The following is a 17,564-nucleotide window of genomic DNA, read 5'->3' on the forward strand; positions in this document are numbered from 1 at the left end:
CACTGCACTGCTGTAACACTTTCAGACTCACGATGGACGGTAAACATTGATGCAGCAGAACCAGAGATATTACACAGCCATAGTATTCCAAACATTCTTCTTCCTTGTCAAAATCTGACACATACATTACCCACAATGCAACTTGACAGCCAACAGTTCAGTCATAAAAAAATATATAATACAGGAAATAAGATAAATTACATCAAAACACTTACTCTCAAATACTGTATTTATTAAATATTCTATATACAGAATTCAGAGAATTAAAATAGCAGCAAACAATAATGTGTATGTTTAGATCTGGTGGAGTAATTTCTATCTATCTGCTCCAGGTTCAATTTATCGGCTCTGTTATTCTCAGTGCATAATATAAATAGTCCGTTCCGCCTCTCTGTCCTACTGCGCTACTCATTTAATCACTTGTTGGAAAACCGCTTTACGGGCTGCTGCCTCTCCCGTCCACCTGTTGTGATAGTTTTAATGTCGGCACACAGACAACATGCTATCTCATAATTTTGACTTTCTATCTCATAATTTCGACTTTCTATCTCATAATATCTCATAATTTCGACTTTCTATCTCATAATTTTGACCATGGGGATATTTTTATTTTCAAGTCTAACTTTTAATTAATTGTTTCAATAAAAAAAGGGCTTGAGTTTGACATCTTGGATCTAGTGGTTAGCTACACCCAGCATGCCATGCACCTGCTTGTCAGCACGTGGGTGTGTGTGATTTGGGTATCTTAGCTGCTTGCCAGGTGGGGCAGTAAATTAAGGTTGATTATTTTTACCTGGGCCAATTAAGGTACAATATTGCTGAGTTTAAATCCCCAGATGATTTTGATATTACATTTATTAACACAAGCTGATAAACTGCCATTTTACTGTACTATGCCACTTGATTATGGAGTGTCTCTTTTTTTAATTGAAAGTAGAAATGAGGCTGAATATCAGCAGAAATGGAGATATGTCCTGTTGCTATTTTACAAAGCCTGTGTTACACAGCACGCTCCACAACAATATGTCAGCGTCACCAGTCTGAAACTGCCCTGTTAGATAACTTTCAGTCTCTTTCTATACACTGCACTTTTTTTTCTTTCAATATTTCTTGAAAAGTTTGAGTATCTGAAAAGAAGTGATCAGAATGGATTGACAGTAATAAGAAACAACAACATCATCTTTGAAATCAAGATTTTCCTTTTTATTGAAAACTTGGCCAGGATTCTGTACAGCAGAGAGGGTGTGCAATGCACAGGGGCAAGAAGACGGGGGGCAGGGGGCTCTTGGGACTCAGTTTCCCATGATGCATCATACCCTGAGCCGAGAATCAAGCGTGTAAAACAGCAAGAGGTGCCGTGTTCCCTCTTTGGTGTCTCAAAGGACTGTGGAGAGGACTGAAGTGAGGGACTAAAAAAAGGGAGAAAAGGGGGGAAAGCAAAGCTCAGCCCATAGGGGAGAAAGAGAAAAGATGAGACAGAGAGGAATGGAGGGTGGTCCAGCTAGTGTTTCCACTGAGGTGATGTCTCCAATCAGGGACAGATCTAGATCCTCCCCCTTCCCCTCACTGCGTTAGATCATAGACCGTTTAAGGTACTGAGGTAAGGCCTCAGACATCTCTCCCCCTTTCCCTCTTCCTCCGCCCCTCTCCCTCACTTCCGCTCTTTCTCTTTCTCTCCTTCCCTGAGCCTCACTTGCTGGCCATGGTGTAGCAGCCCTGTTGGTGCCACTGCATGTCACGGATACGCCTCACAGACTGGAACTGAGGATGGCGGGCGCCGAACTCGTTGAAGTGCCTGAAGTCGCCCTTCTCCAGCAGGTACTGGCTTCCACGGTATCCAGGGAACTGGTATCCCACCCAGCTGGAGGAAAAAAAGAAGGGAACATGTCAGTACAGGATTTGCTTCATGTCAATTTTGATGTATTTGATCTCCATCAGTGACACCTGGAACCACTGCACACTCACGTTCCACAGCTGACAATGATGCTGCCCACTCTGTCGGTGAAGCCATAGGAGAACAGGCTGGGAACGTCGTCGTCCATGATCTCCATCTTGCGGCCCTTGAACTCTCCAACCTCATACAGGCAGATCTTGTGCTTCTCGGGGTCCTGGAGGAGAGAAAACCAGGGAGAAACAACAGTTTAAGGGCCAGTCAAAAAGCAAAAGAGAAAGGGAAACTTGAGAGTATGTCTTTTTTTCTTCTTTTTTTACCATTCTGACGGGCCTGAAGGACAGCAGGTAGTCGTTCTTCTGGCAGTTGCTCCAGGAGTCCCAGCGAGGATACTCTCCCTTCTCCAGGATGTACATCTCACCACAGAAGTTCATCTGCTCGAAGCCCACGAAGCTGCAGATGAGACAGTGTTATGAAGTGTCCATGCAAAGTTTTGAATTCATATATATATATATATATATATATATATATTTTGAGACTTACGGTCCACACTCAACACGCAGGGAGCGCACGCGGTCCATGCCCATCTCACACACATTCATGCACTCGTTGCTGATCTCGATCATGCGACCCTGGAAGTTCTCCTGGTCGAACACGTACATCTGGAGGGGACAGATGCACACAGATGAGTCAGTGCAACCACAGTGAAGGTCTGTGATATGATAAACTGAATACATCTCAATATCTCATATGAGAGACACCCACCTTGTAGGCCATCATTCCCATCTCAGACTTCTTGCTCTGAGCAGCCTTCCCATCGGTCTGGGAAGAAGTCTTGGACTTATCTCCACTGGACATGATTGCTGTGCGGAAAGAAGAAAAAAAAAAGTGAGAAAGGATAAGTTGATGTAACAAATCTATCCTGTTTTCACTGTGTAACAGTATCAAGATAGAGAAAAGATTAGAAATGTAAAAAATCTGACAAACACAGAATAACCTGTATATTTTAGTCTAATCTATGTATATTTGGGTCTACACACACCTGTATGTGTGTGTGTGTGTGTGTGTGTGTGTGTGTGTGTGTGTGTGTACCTTACCTGTCTGTGTGTATGATGCCTACGACAAGCCTCACTCAAAGTGTGTGCGGCTCGGAGTGCGCCCTTCCCTTTTATACGCTGGCGCCCATAGGAGAGGGATTATGGGGAGAGAAACAAACCTGCTGAGGTCAGAGACGCGAGACAAAAGAAACCCCACATCATCAGAGAGGGACGGACAGAGAGGAAGGGCGGAGGCAGAGGACGGACAGAAGCTGGAGACCAGACTGAGGACCAGTCACTAACTGAACTAATGAAACACAAGTTGATGTTTCTGCATCAACTCTTACAGGTAAACAATGTAAGATAATTCCCAATCATTTTTATTTTTATTTCAATTTCTTTATTCTCCTTTCAACATATCAATCCACTTATTCAAAGCATAAACCAGTCTATTTTGACAGGCTTGATTTCATACAGTGACATTAATTATGTGATTGATTGATTCATAAAAGGTTGCAACTAATGAATATAATTCAATAGAAATGTTCCAGGCTACATGTTTCCATATAAAGTCAGTGAGTAACATTCATGTGAGATATATAAATCAGAATGAAATGAAAGGAACATTTTCATCTGGAAGACCTAAGAGGCATAATACCACAGACAAACGTTTTATAGGATTATTGCAGCCAAACATAATCTGAGGTGATGGTTGGTTGATAAATGAGGATGTGACTGCAGGGGAACCGTCATCACAACTGTTGTATTCACACGTGTATATGAGTTCCTTTGGAAATCATTGATTTAGCTAAAACACACATCTGTGTGCACGCAAGTACCCTTGAAGGGTCCTTTGGCTAGAATGAGATGTAGTTGTGAGAACATTACTAAAATTACAATCATAGCTTTCTAACTTTTCAATACACGTATTCAGATCCACCCAATTATCTTCTCCTGTGTCCCCCCAGCTGTGCCCCTCTGCTCCGCCGTTAATCCACACATTCTCCACCTCGATCCCGGCCCTTTGTGCCTGGGCACGCGCTGGACTGCTGACCGGGGTCCGAACATACCGGAGCGCCTTTGTTTCGCAGCACCAGCAGCACTATGGGATCTGCTGAGCTGGCCCCCGCAGCGGGACAACAGCATCCACCGGCCACGCAGCCAATCCGGGTGCGCGCCTCGCTGCCGCTGTGTCATGATGGGCGGTGTGCATAGGTCGAGTCAGAGCCATGGACGCGCACCGGGAATGCGCGCCCCTCGACCGTCGGTATAAAACTGAAGCGCCAGGTTCCGTCAAAGCTTTACGCGAGGCAGGCCGTAGGCGCGTACTACTTTTCGAGCTCTTCCAATAAAGTGCCAATCTAGGTAAGGACTCATCTCTGCTCTCAACACAGATACGGTCAGACAGACAGGTGCACACTGGTGCTTCACACCGAAAACCAAAAGCACTTTCTGAAACACCCGTACAACATCTTTATTGTCATCAGAATTTCATACTTCTGATTTTTTTTTTAAACTTTGAAAAAGTAAATTAACTGTTTTTGGCCTCCAGATGTTTTAGCTCTGAGATGAGTTGTAGCTGCATTGCCTGAACGTTTCAAATGGATTTGTGGTGGAAATCGAACACCAGCATGATTTTACACTAAGAAAAACATGCCAAAGTCTATTTACATTGTTTATGCGCTATATTAGTCTATGTAGAACATTTTTCTCCAACAGCTCCCCCCATATTTTCTTGCCTTGTTTTGCTCACTTTGGGTGACTTTACTTTTCTTTGTCTTCATTTGAACATCAGGAGTAAAGATGTACAGAACTACAAGGTCCCCAATGATGCAGCCGCTGGTCAACTCAGGAATGGGCATGGCTCCTTTCTTCAAGGTAAACACTCACTCATTTGAGCACAAATTGTATGAGTCTGCTGAATACTGAAAGGTAAAGGAGGATAAACTATTTACAATCTTGTTGCCAACTGAATTCCTTCCCCTGCTCCTCCCTCAGGTGACCGTGTTCGAGCAGGAGCATTTCCAGGGCAAGTGCCTGGAGTTCACCTCTGAGTGCTGCAACATTCAGGATTGTGGACTGGACAACATCCGCTCCATCAGGGTGGAGAGCGGAGCGTAAGTGTCTTAAACTTTTCTTCTGGTAAAAACAAGACAAAAATGAGTCTCTGACTGGTAATGATATACACCGATGGGGCGAATCAAGGAGAAAAATGATCCCTGTTGTTTCCTCTTGATACATTTATCTCAAACAAGAAGAGGAGATAAAGAGGAGTCATGTGGGAAGTTTTAGGCACTGAGACAATTGAATTGTTGACTGCATGTCTTTGTACTGTTGCTCTTAAGCCTGGTAGAAAATGAGATTTGATCAGAAAATTATTTCTTTCAAGTGTTGGATCACAGAAACAAACACCATGCAGTAAAGTGATGTACTCTCTGTCTCTCTGTAAAGCTGGGTGGGCTTTGAGCACCATGACTTCCAGGGCCAGCAGTTCATCCTGGAGAGAGGAGAGTACCCCCACTGGGATGCTTACAGCGGCTCCCTTTCCTACCACGTGGAGCGCCTCATGTCTCTGCGCCCCATCTACTGCGCCGTGAGTACATCCCTGTCTCCCTCAGTGTTCAGGTGGCAATCGACAAGTGTCCAAAATCCAACTGTTGCTTTTTTTCCTCCCCGCAGTCCCACCAGAGCAGTCGCATGGTCATCTTCGAGAGGGAGAACTTCATGGGCCGCAGTGTGGAGATCTGTGACGACTACCCCTCTCTGCAGGCCATGGGCTGGATGATGCCTGAAGTTGGCTCCATGCACGTGCAGTGCGGCGCGTAAGTTACTGTGAATGTGATCACTGATAATAAGATGCATCTTTTGAAAATGCTCCGCCACTTTGCAGGTGATTTACGCTTGAATATCAATTTCAAATCCGGATTAGTTTTTGTTGTCAAAATATCACTTCAAATAAAAACCGGCTCACTCTTAAAAATAGTCCCACTGACCTTTGTTTCCTTCTCCCGCAGCTTTGTGTGCTACCAGCACCCCGGCTACAGGGGCCAGCAGTACATCATGGAGTGTGAGAGACACAGCGGAGACTACCAGCACTGGAGGAACTGGGGGTCCCACTGTCAGACCCCCCAGATCCAGTCCATCAGGCGCATCCAGCACTAAGAGGGACACAGGCTGAGACTGAGACAGCAGCTCCCCTCGACCCCCCCTCCCTTCACCCATAACCCCTTCCTCTTATTTCCTTCTTCCTCTCTTCAATCCTTTCCTTCCTCTCGACTTGAGCCGCAACAGCCGCCCCAACACCACTACTGATTTACAGCTGCTGCCAGAGTGTGATAAGAGACAATATCGCACCGTTAAAGCACAGGGAAACACACGCTCCACTCACACACACACATGCCGACATAACCGGACACTCACACACAGTGTCTTTTTATTTGGTTTAGAGGTTTCCGCACACTCGCACACAAACACACACCTGCGCTGTACTCCTCGCCTGAGCTGAGCGATTCCTCAGCGAGCTGGAACCAAACAAGAGGGGAGATGAAGCTCCAACATGGTGCCCAGGAGAACCTCTGCGCTGTGGTGCAGCTCAGATGTGTGATGATGTTGTGTGTAGGAGGTTGATCCACAGGTTGAAAACTAATAAACTCATTTTCACTTCATACACTCTGGTTTTATTATAATGAATAAAGTGGGCTTCAAATGCGCATGTCTCTTCACAGAGAACAGCGGTTGTGCTTGCGATGGGTTTAATTGGGAAAGTTTTAACAAAGTATCAAAATGTTTAAAGACATTTCTCAAACTTAAAGTAAGTTGCAGGTGTTTGATACGATTCTAGTGATGTTTTTGACATTTTGTCCAATAATGAATCCCAGTCAAACAAACTTCTTACAGCCGCCTTTCAACTTCGGGGTCAAGTGGTCCTAATATGTTAAAGCCTGAAAATGTAGCCACTTTAATATCTGTATTTAAAACTGATTTAATGTGCTAAATTAGGCAGGCGGCATATTGTAAAGGAAGGTAAGGACTAATGGAGACAGGACAGGATAAAGGAGAAAACAGGTCATTTTACATTCAGTTATTCTTTGTAAAAACATACAATATTTTTACTGACACGGTGGCTGAAAGCTGAATAAAGTGCAACTTCAGTAAAAACATACAAACAGGCCAAACATGGAAAATGAAGAAAATATCTTCTCCACTCTGATAGAACATTTATCAACTACAATTATCGCCTCGCAGGTGAATGCCTCCAGCAACCAGTCAATCTGTCAAAAACGTTGTCACCTCATCATTTTGTCCTCGTAGACATTTGTGTGAAATTGTCATCATTTGCATATGAATTCTTAAGTTATGGCTAAAAACATGTTTTGTGAGGTCACAGTGAGCGTTGAGTCAGTTTGTGAGTCCGACGTTTGTGTGACATTCGCAGAAAATCCCTTCAGGCTTTCATGAGATGTCATGTTAACGAGAATGGGGCGAACATACGGAGGAACAACCACCAAACACAACGCCTCGGTTATCACCGCTTCACAAATCTGACAAATACGTGGACCACATATGAGCCGACGATGTGTATTTTAGTTGTAACACTGACTGTGTGATTCCAGTATTATTGGATATATTGTCTTAAACAGTTTGTGTGGGTATTTTAAATAACAGAGCTGCTTGCAGGACGTAGAGAGGATTTGTTTATTGAGGAAAGTGCCACGAGGAACATTAACAAACCTGAGAGTAAAACATTTACAAACTGTGGGCGAACAGAGGATGACAATATTAATCATATTTACAACTAAAACAGCCATAGTCATAGATACAACTAATAAAACACTTGAACCTGATTCTTTTTTCTTCTTTCTAAACTGTTCAGTTAGTGTTGTTTTCAACACTTGACAGTTAAAACAACACTTTGCTGAAAATATCTGCTTAACAATAAGCAGTTACAACTTTGACGTTCTTTACATAAAATCAACGGCTAAATATCTTTAAAGTATAAGAAAAATGAACGATCCCCGTCACCTCTGATGATCGTCTGTGAACTGAAGAGCCGAAACTCAAAAGCTGCATATAAACTACAGTGATGTTCGCTCGTTGCTGAATCAAGTGTCTTTATGCATTATGAATCACATCTTATCAATCTAAACAAATAGCTGACATGTTGCTCACACCTCTTCTCTTCCTAAACTTTGGTGGAATCATGTGATTGTCAGTGTTTGAACACAATAAAAACATTTATGCTGAAATCACATTGTCTTTAACTCAAAAACATGAACTGAAGATGATGAGTAGAAAATGCTACAGGTGCTTATGTAAGAGCACCTCTGTCTTATTATTTGTTAACAAGCTTCACCTTTACTCACATTAGTGAAGACCGATAACGCGTAGTCTGTCTTTTATCCGACAACATCAATGTCCTCGTCTTCGTCTTCGTCCTCCTCTTCACCTTCTGAAGACTCCGTCCAGCTGATGATCACCGGCTCGGGTGCGGGACCGCAGCCGCCGATCACATCGATGTCCTCGTCTTCTTCCCAGCTTCCTGTCGACCGTAGACGGACCTCCTCTGCCGAGTGTGAAGACGGTGAAACAGAAGTCACAAAATGGGACAGAATCGGCGCTCTGCTGCTGTGGCAGCGGTCCCCTTCAGGGTCTCCGTCCACCTCGGTTATCTCCATCTCCTCAGCCGTCAAACTGTCCTCAGCTTGTCCGAGTTCACTCCACATTGTATTGTTTTGTCGGTCTTCTAATATTAAACAATCTCTTACACTGGTTGGCGTATAGCAAATCCTCTTGATCCAAGTGGATTTGTCACTTGTCACCTCCTCTGACTCGGCTCCCCTCTTCGTAGCTCCCTCTGCTTCTTGCTGTGGCTCGACAGTATGTTCTCCTTCGTGTCTCTCTGGATTCTTCTCTAGTTGTTCGTCTGAGCCACGGGGCTCCACAGGCTGCGGCTGGATTGGTGGCGTTGAACTCTCAGCGATAGATAAACTGAGAAGTTGTGCTTTTTTATTGGGCTCGTCTCGACTGCAATTTGGTCGGCCTTCTGCGGGACGCCGTTTAATCCGAAGTGGCTCCTCAAGAAAGGGCAAACTGTCCTGTAAAACAAATTAACCTGACTAAAATATACAGACAAATACAAAAAAATAACTCATGCTGGGCGGTGCTTTGAGCTAAAGGCTAACGTCATCATGCTAACATGCCACAATGACAATTCTAACATGCTGACATGAAGCAGGTATTCTGTTCACCATGTTCAGCATGGAAGGCCATTCAGTTGACAGATATTTGGTTGCACATCTAAGTATTGGACAAAGTCAAGTTTTGACCTGAAGATGATGCTATTAAAAGTTAAAGGATCACAAAATATTGCAGGCTTCATCGTCTGAGAGCCAATAATGTCCTCACAAACAATTTGACCAGCTAGGAAGTGCGAAAGGAAAAGTCAGGAGATTAACAAAGCCGATAGGATACATCGCCAGAAAAGATCAAAGCTCACCATGATATGTGCGTCTGTGAACCTGCTCCTGATCGGGTACTTCTTTGTGCTCAAGGAGTCCCGTGGGTGTTTCACTGATGATGATGATGATGATGATGAGCTGGTCTTTGCTTTTGCAGGACTCTGAAAAATACAAACAGAGAAACCATTTGATACGTCATTCAGAGGCTGTTACAGTCCGTGGTATTAACAGCAGTCACACTTTGCTCGACTGACGGTGACAGCAGACACCATCAGAGGCTGTAGTGGAGAGTCGTTAAGAAAGGTTTGTCACCTTGACTTCCAGACAGCTGTGTTTGTGCAGCTGGTCACTCCTCTCCAGTTCCACCACAGGCCTCTGCTGCAGCTGCTCGTCTCTCTTTGCGTCCCTCGATGACACCGGCTTCCTCGCCCTCTTTTTCTCCAGTGAGAACAGATACTCATTTTTTCTTCTCCTCTTCCGTTGTTTGGCTGGTGCTTTGACTTTCACTGGTACTTCCTCTGTGTCTTTAGGAGGAGCGGCGCGGCGAGCAGAAGTCTTGCAGGGCGGTTTTTCCGCTTCATCCCTCTGTTGCAGTTCAGTTATTTGAGAGCGTCTGTCCGTCTTGCTCCTTCTGTATTTGCTCAGGCCGGTGTAAGGCTGGCTCGCCTCTGAGCGGCTCTGACCACCTGTCTCCACCTCTTCATTCGCAGTGCAGCTGTCAACATGCTGCTCAAAGGACTGGAGGAAGTGGTCCAGCGTCTCATTCAGCTCTCCCTCGCCTTGCTGCTGCAGAGCGGGCGGCCCACGGTGGGAGCTGACATCCGCTCTTGCTTTAGCAACAACCTGCGTGGACCCGTGAAAAGCTGGACTTGCTTGCAGGAGGCCACTGGTGCGGTCACGGTGTTTGTTTTGGACTAACGTATCGCCACAGGAGGCGTAACTGACGCTACCAGTTGGAAGGGGAGGCTGGGAATGTGGAGCGCTGTTGTTGTTGTTGTTGTTGTTGTTTGGTAAAATGCCGAGGCCCATCATCACTTCCTCCAGCAGACGATCAAAGTGTTCGGGCTGTTCCTCGTGAGGTGGAGGAGCTGGAGGAGGGGGGGAGGTGCTGAGGAGGAGAGGCGACGCTGGAGGCACGTAGGAGGCTGCAGGTGAAGGCTGGAGGGAGGGGCTGAGGGCAGATGAGGTCTGGACGTTGTAGAATCGTATGTGAGGGGAAGGAAAGGAAACGGGTGCTGTAGGTTTGACCTTCGCCCTCCTCGCCCAGCCAGCAGGAAGACCGTTCTGTAAACGTGGAGAAAAGAGTATTAATTACTTAAATGATTTATTAAATCAAATCACTGAGCAGAGTTATTGTCCTCTCTGAGCTCAGTGACTGGTCAGAGCTCTGCTGGGACATCTTAATGAACCAATCAGACAGCTGGACTCAGCATCTCTTCTAACCAATGGATCGGTTGCAGAGGCACCAACTTCTCAAAGAGTTCACTTAATAGGTCAGACATGGAGTGTTATAACCGTGATATTTAAAAATGAAATATTGATATAATGTTAATAATACACAGTGGGCTCTCCACTCTTCTTTCTAAATAAAATACTGTACTTCAAAATGTAAACGGCTCTTAAAGTGTTTAATTGAGACTGGTGAGTTTGTAGATTGGACCTTATTTTCATATTTAGTTTATGTTGGTGTCGTGTTTTGATGTTTAGTCAACCCTCTCACCTGGTTAGTCTGCTGCGTGTTACCTCCTCCTCCCTCACTGTAGGGCAGCGCGTCTCCACTCTGGCTGAACTCCCACACTTTTCTGCGCCCTCTTCTCCTCTGACTGCTCTTTGTGGCTTTCAGAAGCTCTCTGGTCTTCAGGTGCAGCTTCCTGCCTACAGCTCCTCCCCCCTGACCGGCTCTGGACGGCCCCCACCTCTGCAGGAACAACTTCTGCAGCCTTCTCACCCCCACCTCCTGAACATCCACCGTCTGTGTCAACCCTCCTCTCCCTCTACCTGCCGTTCTCGCTCGTGGTCTCCTGGCTCTTCTCTCACCCGTGCCAGCTCTCCTGGCTCCTCTCACTCCTGCACCCCACCTCCTCCTTGCCCGCCCCCTACCAAAACCCTCCTCCTTATCCGGATGCAGGAAGTAGCTGATGTATCCTGGGAAGTTGCCTCGAAACCGCCCTAACGGCTCGTCCCCCCATTCTTCAACTGCTGTGACATCCCTGGCAGGACCTGTGGTCACACGGCTGGAGAAAGGAAGCAGGGATAGGGGGGCGAAGGTGTGTCCAGCTGCTGTGGATCCTCGCATGGAGGCCGCGAGAGCAGATGAAGGTTGGTGTATTTGGTTTTCATCTGGTGGGTAGACGAAGGATATGGGGATGTAGGGGGTTTGAGGAGGAGCAAGATGGGCGTCGGTCTGTCCTACACCCTGGAGAGCGGTCACATCGATGGTCTCAAAGGAGGCTGCTGGGTGAGGAGGAGGACCTGAATGTACTTGCAGCTGTTCTGTCTGAGTCCATGTGTCTTTTTTATCGTCTGACGGCGTCTCTCTCCACAGGAAGGTGCTCCCATCTGTCACTTCTCTCTTCCACCTCCCCGGTCTCCCTTCATTCTCCTCAGGCATCAATGGCTCCGTCTGCACTCCTACCTCCGTGCGCCAGCCCTCCTCGTTTCTGCCACCGCCATCTCTTTTCGTGACCTCCACCAGCCCGTGGATGCCCAGCTTGGCTGCAGCAGAAATAGCCTCTTGCTTCTCCTTCTCCCCCTCGCCGGCCATCTCTCCACAGTACAGCAGTCTGACCACGTGGAGCAGGGTGCAGGCGCCGAGAGCCCGAAACTCCAAGAGATGGCTCTGTCCCGCGGGGGGCGGCGGCGAGGAGGACAGAGCCGAGGAGATGTGGGGGCTGATGGCCGAGAGAACACAACTGTGGGCTGGCACTGATACACCTGGGGGAGGGGGAAGATGTCAGTAATGATGATGGCTTCCACAAGCACATGAAACAAGAACATGACATTGTAAATAATGCTGATTAAGATGATGATGTTTGTGTGAGTGTGTTCATACCGTCAGTCTTGAGCAGAGTGTCACAGAACTGGCTGCACTGCTGCTGTCTCTGCAGCTCAGAGAGGAGCAGGGCTTCAAACCCCGGTTTCTGGTAGCACCACATCTCCCCGTCAACTTCAGTGGAGCAGCAGAGTGAGGATGAATTAATAAAGACGACGAAGAAAGTTTGTATTCGTTGCAAATATGTCTTTCCACACGACTGCGACTGCTTGAATAAGAGATGTAACACGAGTTCATACACTTATTTATACTAGAACCCTTGTGTGAAAAACAGGTTGGACTTAAAACAAATAGTATTCAATACAAACAACAGTCCACCTGTATACAAAATGACAAAAGCGTCATGCCCAGCACATTTCTAACTCTTGCTCAGTGTTGTATTGATCTGATGTTGTGAGTAGGATCTTGTCTCTGTTTTGCACATTATCTTCTTGAATTTAAAGAAGAACTGCATTATCTCCACCCATTATTAAACAGAATATGTACTGTTTTTTAGCAGGGCTGTTGGAGTACTGTATACTTAAAGCACAAGTTACAGTGAGATGCATTCAACAAATCATATCATAAATTAAGTTTGGGATTTTCATTTATATATACTATTAATACAATTACTCAAGTTAGTACTGTAGCTATATCTTAAACAATTCTGTAATTGATATTACATTTTGCATTTTTAATCAAACATTTAAGTTAGTTCACTGATATCAAAAAATTAATTCGTGCGTTACATAGAAGTTGATGCTAATTTGCACACCTGCAGATTAGCATCACAGCTAACTGTGCACAACACAGCCACCCGCAGTATGGAGGAGTGAACTAGTGACAGCAGATCACCTGTTAGTTATCATGCATGAACATTTACATTAGTCACTTTAACTAAACTACCTTGAGCAGTTTGAACTACTTTCTCTCGGCTGGCTGTAGCCGTGTTACACATAAACGCGGGCAAGTGACAAGACATCGGCTTCACTCACCGTTTTAAAAGCTCCCAATAAATCCGCTCCTACATCAAAGAAACAACATTCGGTTGTGTTAAAAGTGATGTGTATCAACGTTGGATTAACAGACAGTAAATTGTTTAGTTTTCAGTTGTTCTCTTCTGTCTGTTTTTGGGGGAGGTCATCCACAGGTCAGCGGGGTCATCAGGGAGCAGCGGTACACTGTCGCGTATCGCTCCGCCACCAGGGGGCGGGCCTGTCACCGCACGGCCAAGGACAGTCAAAGAGTAACGATACAACATTAAATACGAGATAGTTCACTTTTGCTACTTTACTTTTCGCCTTAAACTATTAGCCACTGTCCTTTTTCAGTAACCAGTGGTGGAAAGTATCGTTTGCTCAAGTACTGTACTTACAATTTTGAGGTAATTGTATGATTCGTGATCTTTTCCATTTTATGCTACTTTACACTGCTTCTACACTACAACTTAGTGGCAAATATTGTACTTTTTACATCTCCACTACACTTACTTTAAAGCTTTAGTCACTAGTTACAAATGTATATTATTAATACAAAATACAAATCAACTAATGCATTATGGTATATAATTACCAGTTAAGCTACCCAGCATTATAAAAAATGTAATTAAAATTAGCCCCATCTTTACCTGCAGCAACATTAGTGATTTACACAATAATTGGGACATTTTGGATGATAGCGGCTTTGACTTTTGCTACTTTAACTATATTTTGATATTTTGATGATTAACATTTCATAACTTTTACTTAACAGAGTACTTATACACTGTAATATTGCTACTTTAACTTTGGTATCTGAATACTTATTCCACCATTGCCTAGAGAAAACTACCTCCATGGATCTTATGTTTCTTTGTTTGTGAGCGAGGTGTTGATTCTTCGTCGTGGTCATTTTAAAAGGTCTTACGTTGTATTGCTTTCGAAGGACAAAAGGAACATATTTTCTAATATTTCAATACATATTGGGAAATGCACCTCTCAATATGGCAGCACCACAAACTACAGCCTCCAAAGTAACCATAAAGTTAAACTATCACCTATATAAAGTGATGGATGGACTTAAAGAGAAACATTCAACATTTGAGGGAAGAAATAACTGAGTCTTTTTTCTTTTTAAGAACAGTTTAAAAGCAATAAACACCCTTGCTAAACTCTGTATACTCAGCATTAACCATGACTTGGTCTGGTGTGTCATACGGTGGCTAAAGTTTTGGTATATATTTCAGTGAAACTGGGACTTAGTTGGTGTGTTGACTTATCTTGTGTTACACTACATTTAATAGTTAACATTAACCCTCACTTGTCACTGTAGCTGCTGTTCAGCAAAAGTAAATGAAAAGGACTTTTTTTAGTTTCTATGGTGGAGTGTGGCGAAGCACTATAAATGGCACATTACTGTGGCTGAAGACACTCTATACTGACACACAGAGACACAATAAAACAGTATAGTGTGTTAATTGTTTTCACCCAACTAGGCCTGTCTGGTCGAGATCTTATTTGGGGTAAACTATTTTAATGACCGACTTTGGACACCGTGAAATGAATAAACACATTAACAAGGTGATATTTTGATCCACCTATATGTTGTCCTGTCAACCCCGGCCTCTGATTGAGCATTAGTGTAAACATACATGATAGTGTTAGAGGCATCCTAATGCGTTATATGATATGTTATGTGCCAGTCTACATGTGAGGGATGACAAATGGTTTCTACAGTATAGTACACCAAACAACGTTAAAGTAGCTTATAGCAGTTTATATGCGACAGACAGTCCTGTGCAAAATGACCTCTGAAGTCCAGCTGAAGCTTATATGAGGTTTCACCAAATCAAGTTAGTAACTTCCAAAGTTAAAGTCTGTATAATACAACGTTCCCTCTGTTTGCTAGCTGAGCCATGGTGGATCGATAGTCTCAACAGCAGGACATTTGTACGGAAAAGACTTTAACTTTACAAGATTCCCTTCATTTGTCCACCACAGAGTGCTAAAGCTCTTATTAGCTTCAGGAGAAGAGTGTTTATTCACATCCACTGCTACAGACTGTACGTACCAGGCAGCCACACTTTCTAATTAAAACATTCAAAAAGTTACTACAGAGACAAACTATATTATTAAATTGCAGCACGGTGAAATTGAAAAGGTCGTTATATGATCATGGCCCAGGCTTACATGTTTCACAAGGTGAAAAACACAGCAGGACACTGATTGATTCAAGTTGCTCTTGATTTGAGAAGCACCTGATGCAGCTTTCATTGATGGAAAATGTTCTACCAGTCTACGTTGTTATTTTCCAACCCGTAATATAACTAGTCCTGGGTTAAAAAGGACAGGCAGGTTAACATATACAGTAACACACAATAATAAATTACTCATAAAGAAAGTCAAAGTATCAGTCGGTGTGCTTTTAATAGCACTGAAACCTGGTGTAGTCCCCGATGAGTCCTTGTTGCTCGTATCCAAAGTAAAAAAGAAACATTTCCTCCAGTTCACATTGTCTCGTTGTCTCTGTGCAGTTCAGAGAGGACTTGCTCAAAGGACGAGGAGGGGACCGGACTGAAAAACGTGGAAGGCGTTGGCGAGTCCTTTTGGTTCGGAGCGGGCCGGGGCCAGCGTTCGTTGAACTTGACAAAGAAGTGCGGGTCCTTGAAGGGCCCCCCGAAGATGATGGCCTGCATCAGGTAGACGAGGACCACGACCATGATGCTGATGAGGAAGAAAGGGATGAAGGGCCTGAGGTGGTCCCAGGCCACCAAGACCCCGTAGCCCAAGCCGCTGAACCCGTCCTGCTTGCCGGTGTGGGAGGTGTGGCGGGTGGAATCCGGGGCTGGAGTGCGATCGGGGGACTCGTCATCTGAGTTTGAAGAGGACGGACTAGGGACAGTAAGGGAATCCATGAGTCACAAGTACAGACTGAGCAGTTCCTTTGCTCTCAAACGGATCTGTTTGGACTCATTTTCCTCCACAAATCAGCTCCTAGGATCACATAATCTCCCAGTGGTGTGGTTCCCCACAGACCCGGTGTTGTCCCGAAAGTGGACTCGCTGTGCCCACCAACAATAATTCCTCTCCGAGCATGTGTTGTATTCCTTTGGTCTTTTCCAGTTTTCCCCCACAGATCTTGGGCGCTGGAGTCAAATGTTGCTGCTTCTGTCTGAGCTTGAGAGAGAAATCGAGAGGAAAGTGAAGAACAGCGGTGGAGCCTTAAATAGATATGACTCCAAATGACAGGACACGGGGAGGGAGGGAGGGAGAATCTGCTGCGTTTAGTGGGCTCAAATTTAAGGGTGTGTGTGCATGTGTGTGTTACAAACATTACACACATTCAGTGACTAACACAGACACACGCACACACACTTGTCACTCAGATATATGATTGTAGCAGCTTAAGAGGTCAAAATAACATGTATGTTTATTGCAGCTCTAATAATACGACACTGTGGCAGGTGCAGCTTTAGGATTCTTATTAACCTCCATAAACTTTACACTTCAGACACACTGGAGTCAATGCACCCCCACCTCTCCACTGTTTTATCTGGATTTTCCATATACAGTATATTTATATATATATATATAAATATACATTTCCCAACATTAAGGTCTAAATGCTGTTTAAAGCCAGTCTCCACACAGTAAGGAGTAACTTTATACGTTATAGAGCCGACCTTAAAGGATCTGTCCATATTTATTTTTGTCTTACAGCAATACTCACTCGCCCACATGCACATTTCAGGAGGTATTTGTTGCTGTATTGTTCCTTCTCGAGATACTAAGCGTGAAGAAATTCCTTCCTAAAGAGTTTCAAATGTAAGTGTTCGGGTCCTATGATCCCTCTGCCGCAGCTCATCAAAGAAACATCTGGGGAAACAAAAACAGGTGAATTTTGTACTGAAAAAGCCTGTAAATGTCCTTCACATTCACATTCTGAATAGAAAGCAGAATGTGTCCATTGCATTAAGTATCAAAAAGTGTTGTGAAACAAAAGCATTGAATGCTTGCTTGGTTTTGTTTTGTTTACTGATTATTTGATTAACTAAGAAATCCTATCAAACCTTTCTAAAATTAAAACATAATCAGTGACATTCCTTTAAAATCAATGCCTAAATTACAGAATGTAAAGATAATGGATGCTAAACAATGTGTATAGATGTG

The 17,564-nt window shown here is 44.4% G+C and overlaps 3 protein-coding genes across 3 annotated transcripts; 1 reads left to right on the forward strand and 2 right to left on the reverse strand.

The window, feature by feature from the left end:
- Positions 1–1,689: 1,689 nt before the first annotated feature.
- On the reverse strand, positions 1,690–4,081 carry LOC137875517 (beta-crystallin B1-like). Its single transcript, XM_068714848.1, has 7 exons — positions 3,999–4,081; positions 2,989–3,107; positions 2,657–2,754; positions 2,435–2,553; positions 2,212–2,344; positions 1,966–2,108; positions 1,690–1,861 (listed from the first exon to the last, which is right to left on the reverse strand). The coding sequence occupies exons 3-7, from the start codon at positions 2,747–2,749 to the stop codon at positions 1,690–1,692; spliced, it is 660 nt and encodes a 219-aa protein (XP_068570949.1). The 5' UTR covers positions 2,750–2,754; positions 2,989–3,107; positions 3,999–4,081.
- Positions 4,082–4,134: 53 nt separating this feature from the next.
- cryba1l1 (crystallin, beta A1, like 1) lies at positions 4,135–6,563 on the forward strand. The gene is made up of 6 exons (XM_068714849.1): positions 4,135–4,293; positions 4,724–4,806; positions 4,927–5,045; positions 5,380–5,521; positions 5,608–5,750; positions 5,943–6,563. The coding sequence occupies exons 2-6, from the start codon at positions 4,732–4,734 to the stop codon at positions 6,088–6,090; spliced, it is 627 nt and encodes a 208-aa protein (XP_068570950.1). The 5' UTR covers positions 4,135–4,293; positions 4,724–4,731; the 3' UTR covers positions 6,091–6,563.
- A 1,046-nt stretch (positions 6,564–7,609) lies between these two features.
- LOC137875950 (uncharacterized) lies at positions 7,610–13,585 on the reverse strand. Its single transcript, XM_068715468.1, has 6 exons — positions 13,413–13,585; positions 12,439–12,552; positions 11,107–12,320; positions 9,699–10,670; positions 9,425–9,547; positions 7,610–9,023 (listed from the first exon to the last, which is right to left on the reverse strand). The coding sequence occupies exons 2-6, from the start codon at positions 12,539–12,541 to the stop codon at positions 8,325–8,327; spliced, it is 3,111 nt and encodes a 1,036-aa protein (XP_068571569.1). The 5' UTR covers positions 12,542–12,552; positions 13,413–13,585; the 3' UTR covers positions 7,610–8,324.
- Positions 13,586–17,564: the final 3,979 nt, after the last annotated feature.

This window comes from Cebidichthys violaceus, unplaced genomic scaffold (assembly GCF_023349555.1).
Source record: "Cebidichthys violaceus isolate CVI_PGR_0920_01 unplaced genomic scaffold, fCebVio1.0.p SCAF_2, whole genome shotgun sequence".
NCBI classification, from domain to species: domain Eukaryota; kingdom Metazoa; phylum Chordata; class Actinopteri; order Perciformes; family Stichaeidae; genus Cebidichthys; species Cebidichthys violaceus.

Excerpts from the sequence above, each read along its gene's own strand:
- LOC137875517 (XM_068714848.1), bottom strand. The coding sequence starts at position 2,749 with ATGTCCAGTGGAGATAAGTCCAAGACTTCTTCCCAGACCGATGGGAAG. Across the intron at positions 2,345-2,434 it reads CTGCGTGTTGAGTGTGGACC|CTTCGTGGGCTTCGAGCAGA; the intron begins GTAAGTCTCAAA and ends TCTCATCTGCAG. Across the intron at positions 2,109-2,211 it reads CCTTCAGGCCCGTCAGAATG|GACCCCGAGAAGCACAAGAT; the intron begins GTAAAAAAAGAA and ends TCTCTCCTCCAG.
- cryba1l1 (XM_068714849.1), top strand. The coding sequence starts at position 4,732 with ATGTACAGAACTACAAGGTCCCCAATGATGCAGCCGCTGGTCAACTCA. Across the intron at positions 5,046-5,379 it reads ATCAGGGTGGAGAGCGGAGC|CTGGGTGGGCTTTGAGCACC; the intron begins GTAAGTGTCTTA and ends CTCTCTGTAAAG. Across the intron at positions 5,751-5,942 it reads ATGCACGTGCAGTGCGGCGC|CTTTGTGTGCTACCAGCACC; the intron begins GTAAGTTACTGT and ends CTTCTCCCGCAG.
- LOC137875950 (XM_068715468.1), bottom strand. The coding sequence starts at position 12,541 with ATGTGGTGCTACCAGAAACCGGGGTTTGAAGCCCTGCTCCTCTCTGAG. Across the intron at positions 12,321-12,438 it reads CACTCTGCTCAAGACTGACG|GTGTATCAGTGCCAGCCCAC; the intron begins GTATGAACACAC and ends CCCCTCCCCCAG. Across the intron at positions 9,024-9,424 it reads TCACAGACGCACATATCATG|GACAGTTTGCCCTTTCTTGA; the intron begins GTGAGCTTTGAT and ends TTTGTTTTACAG.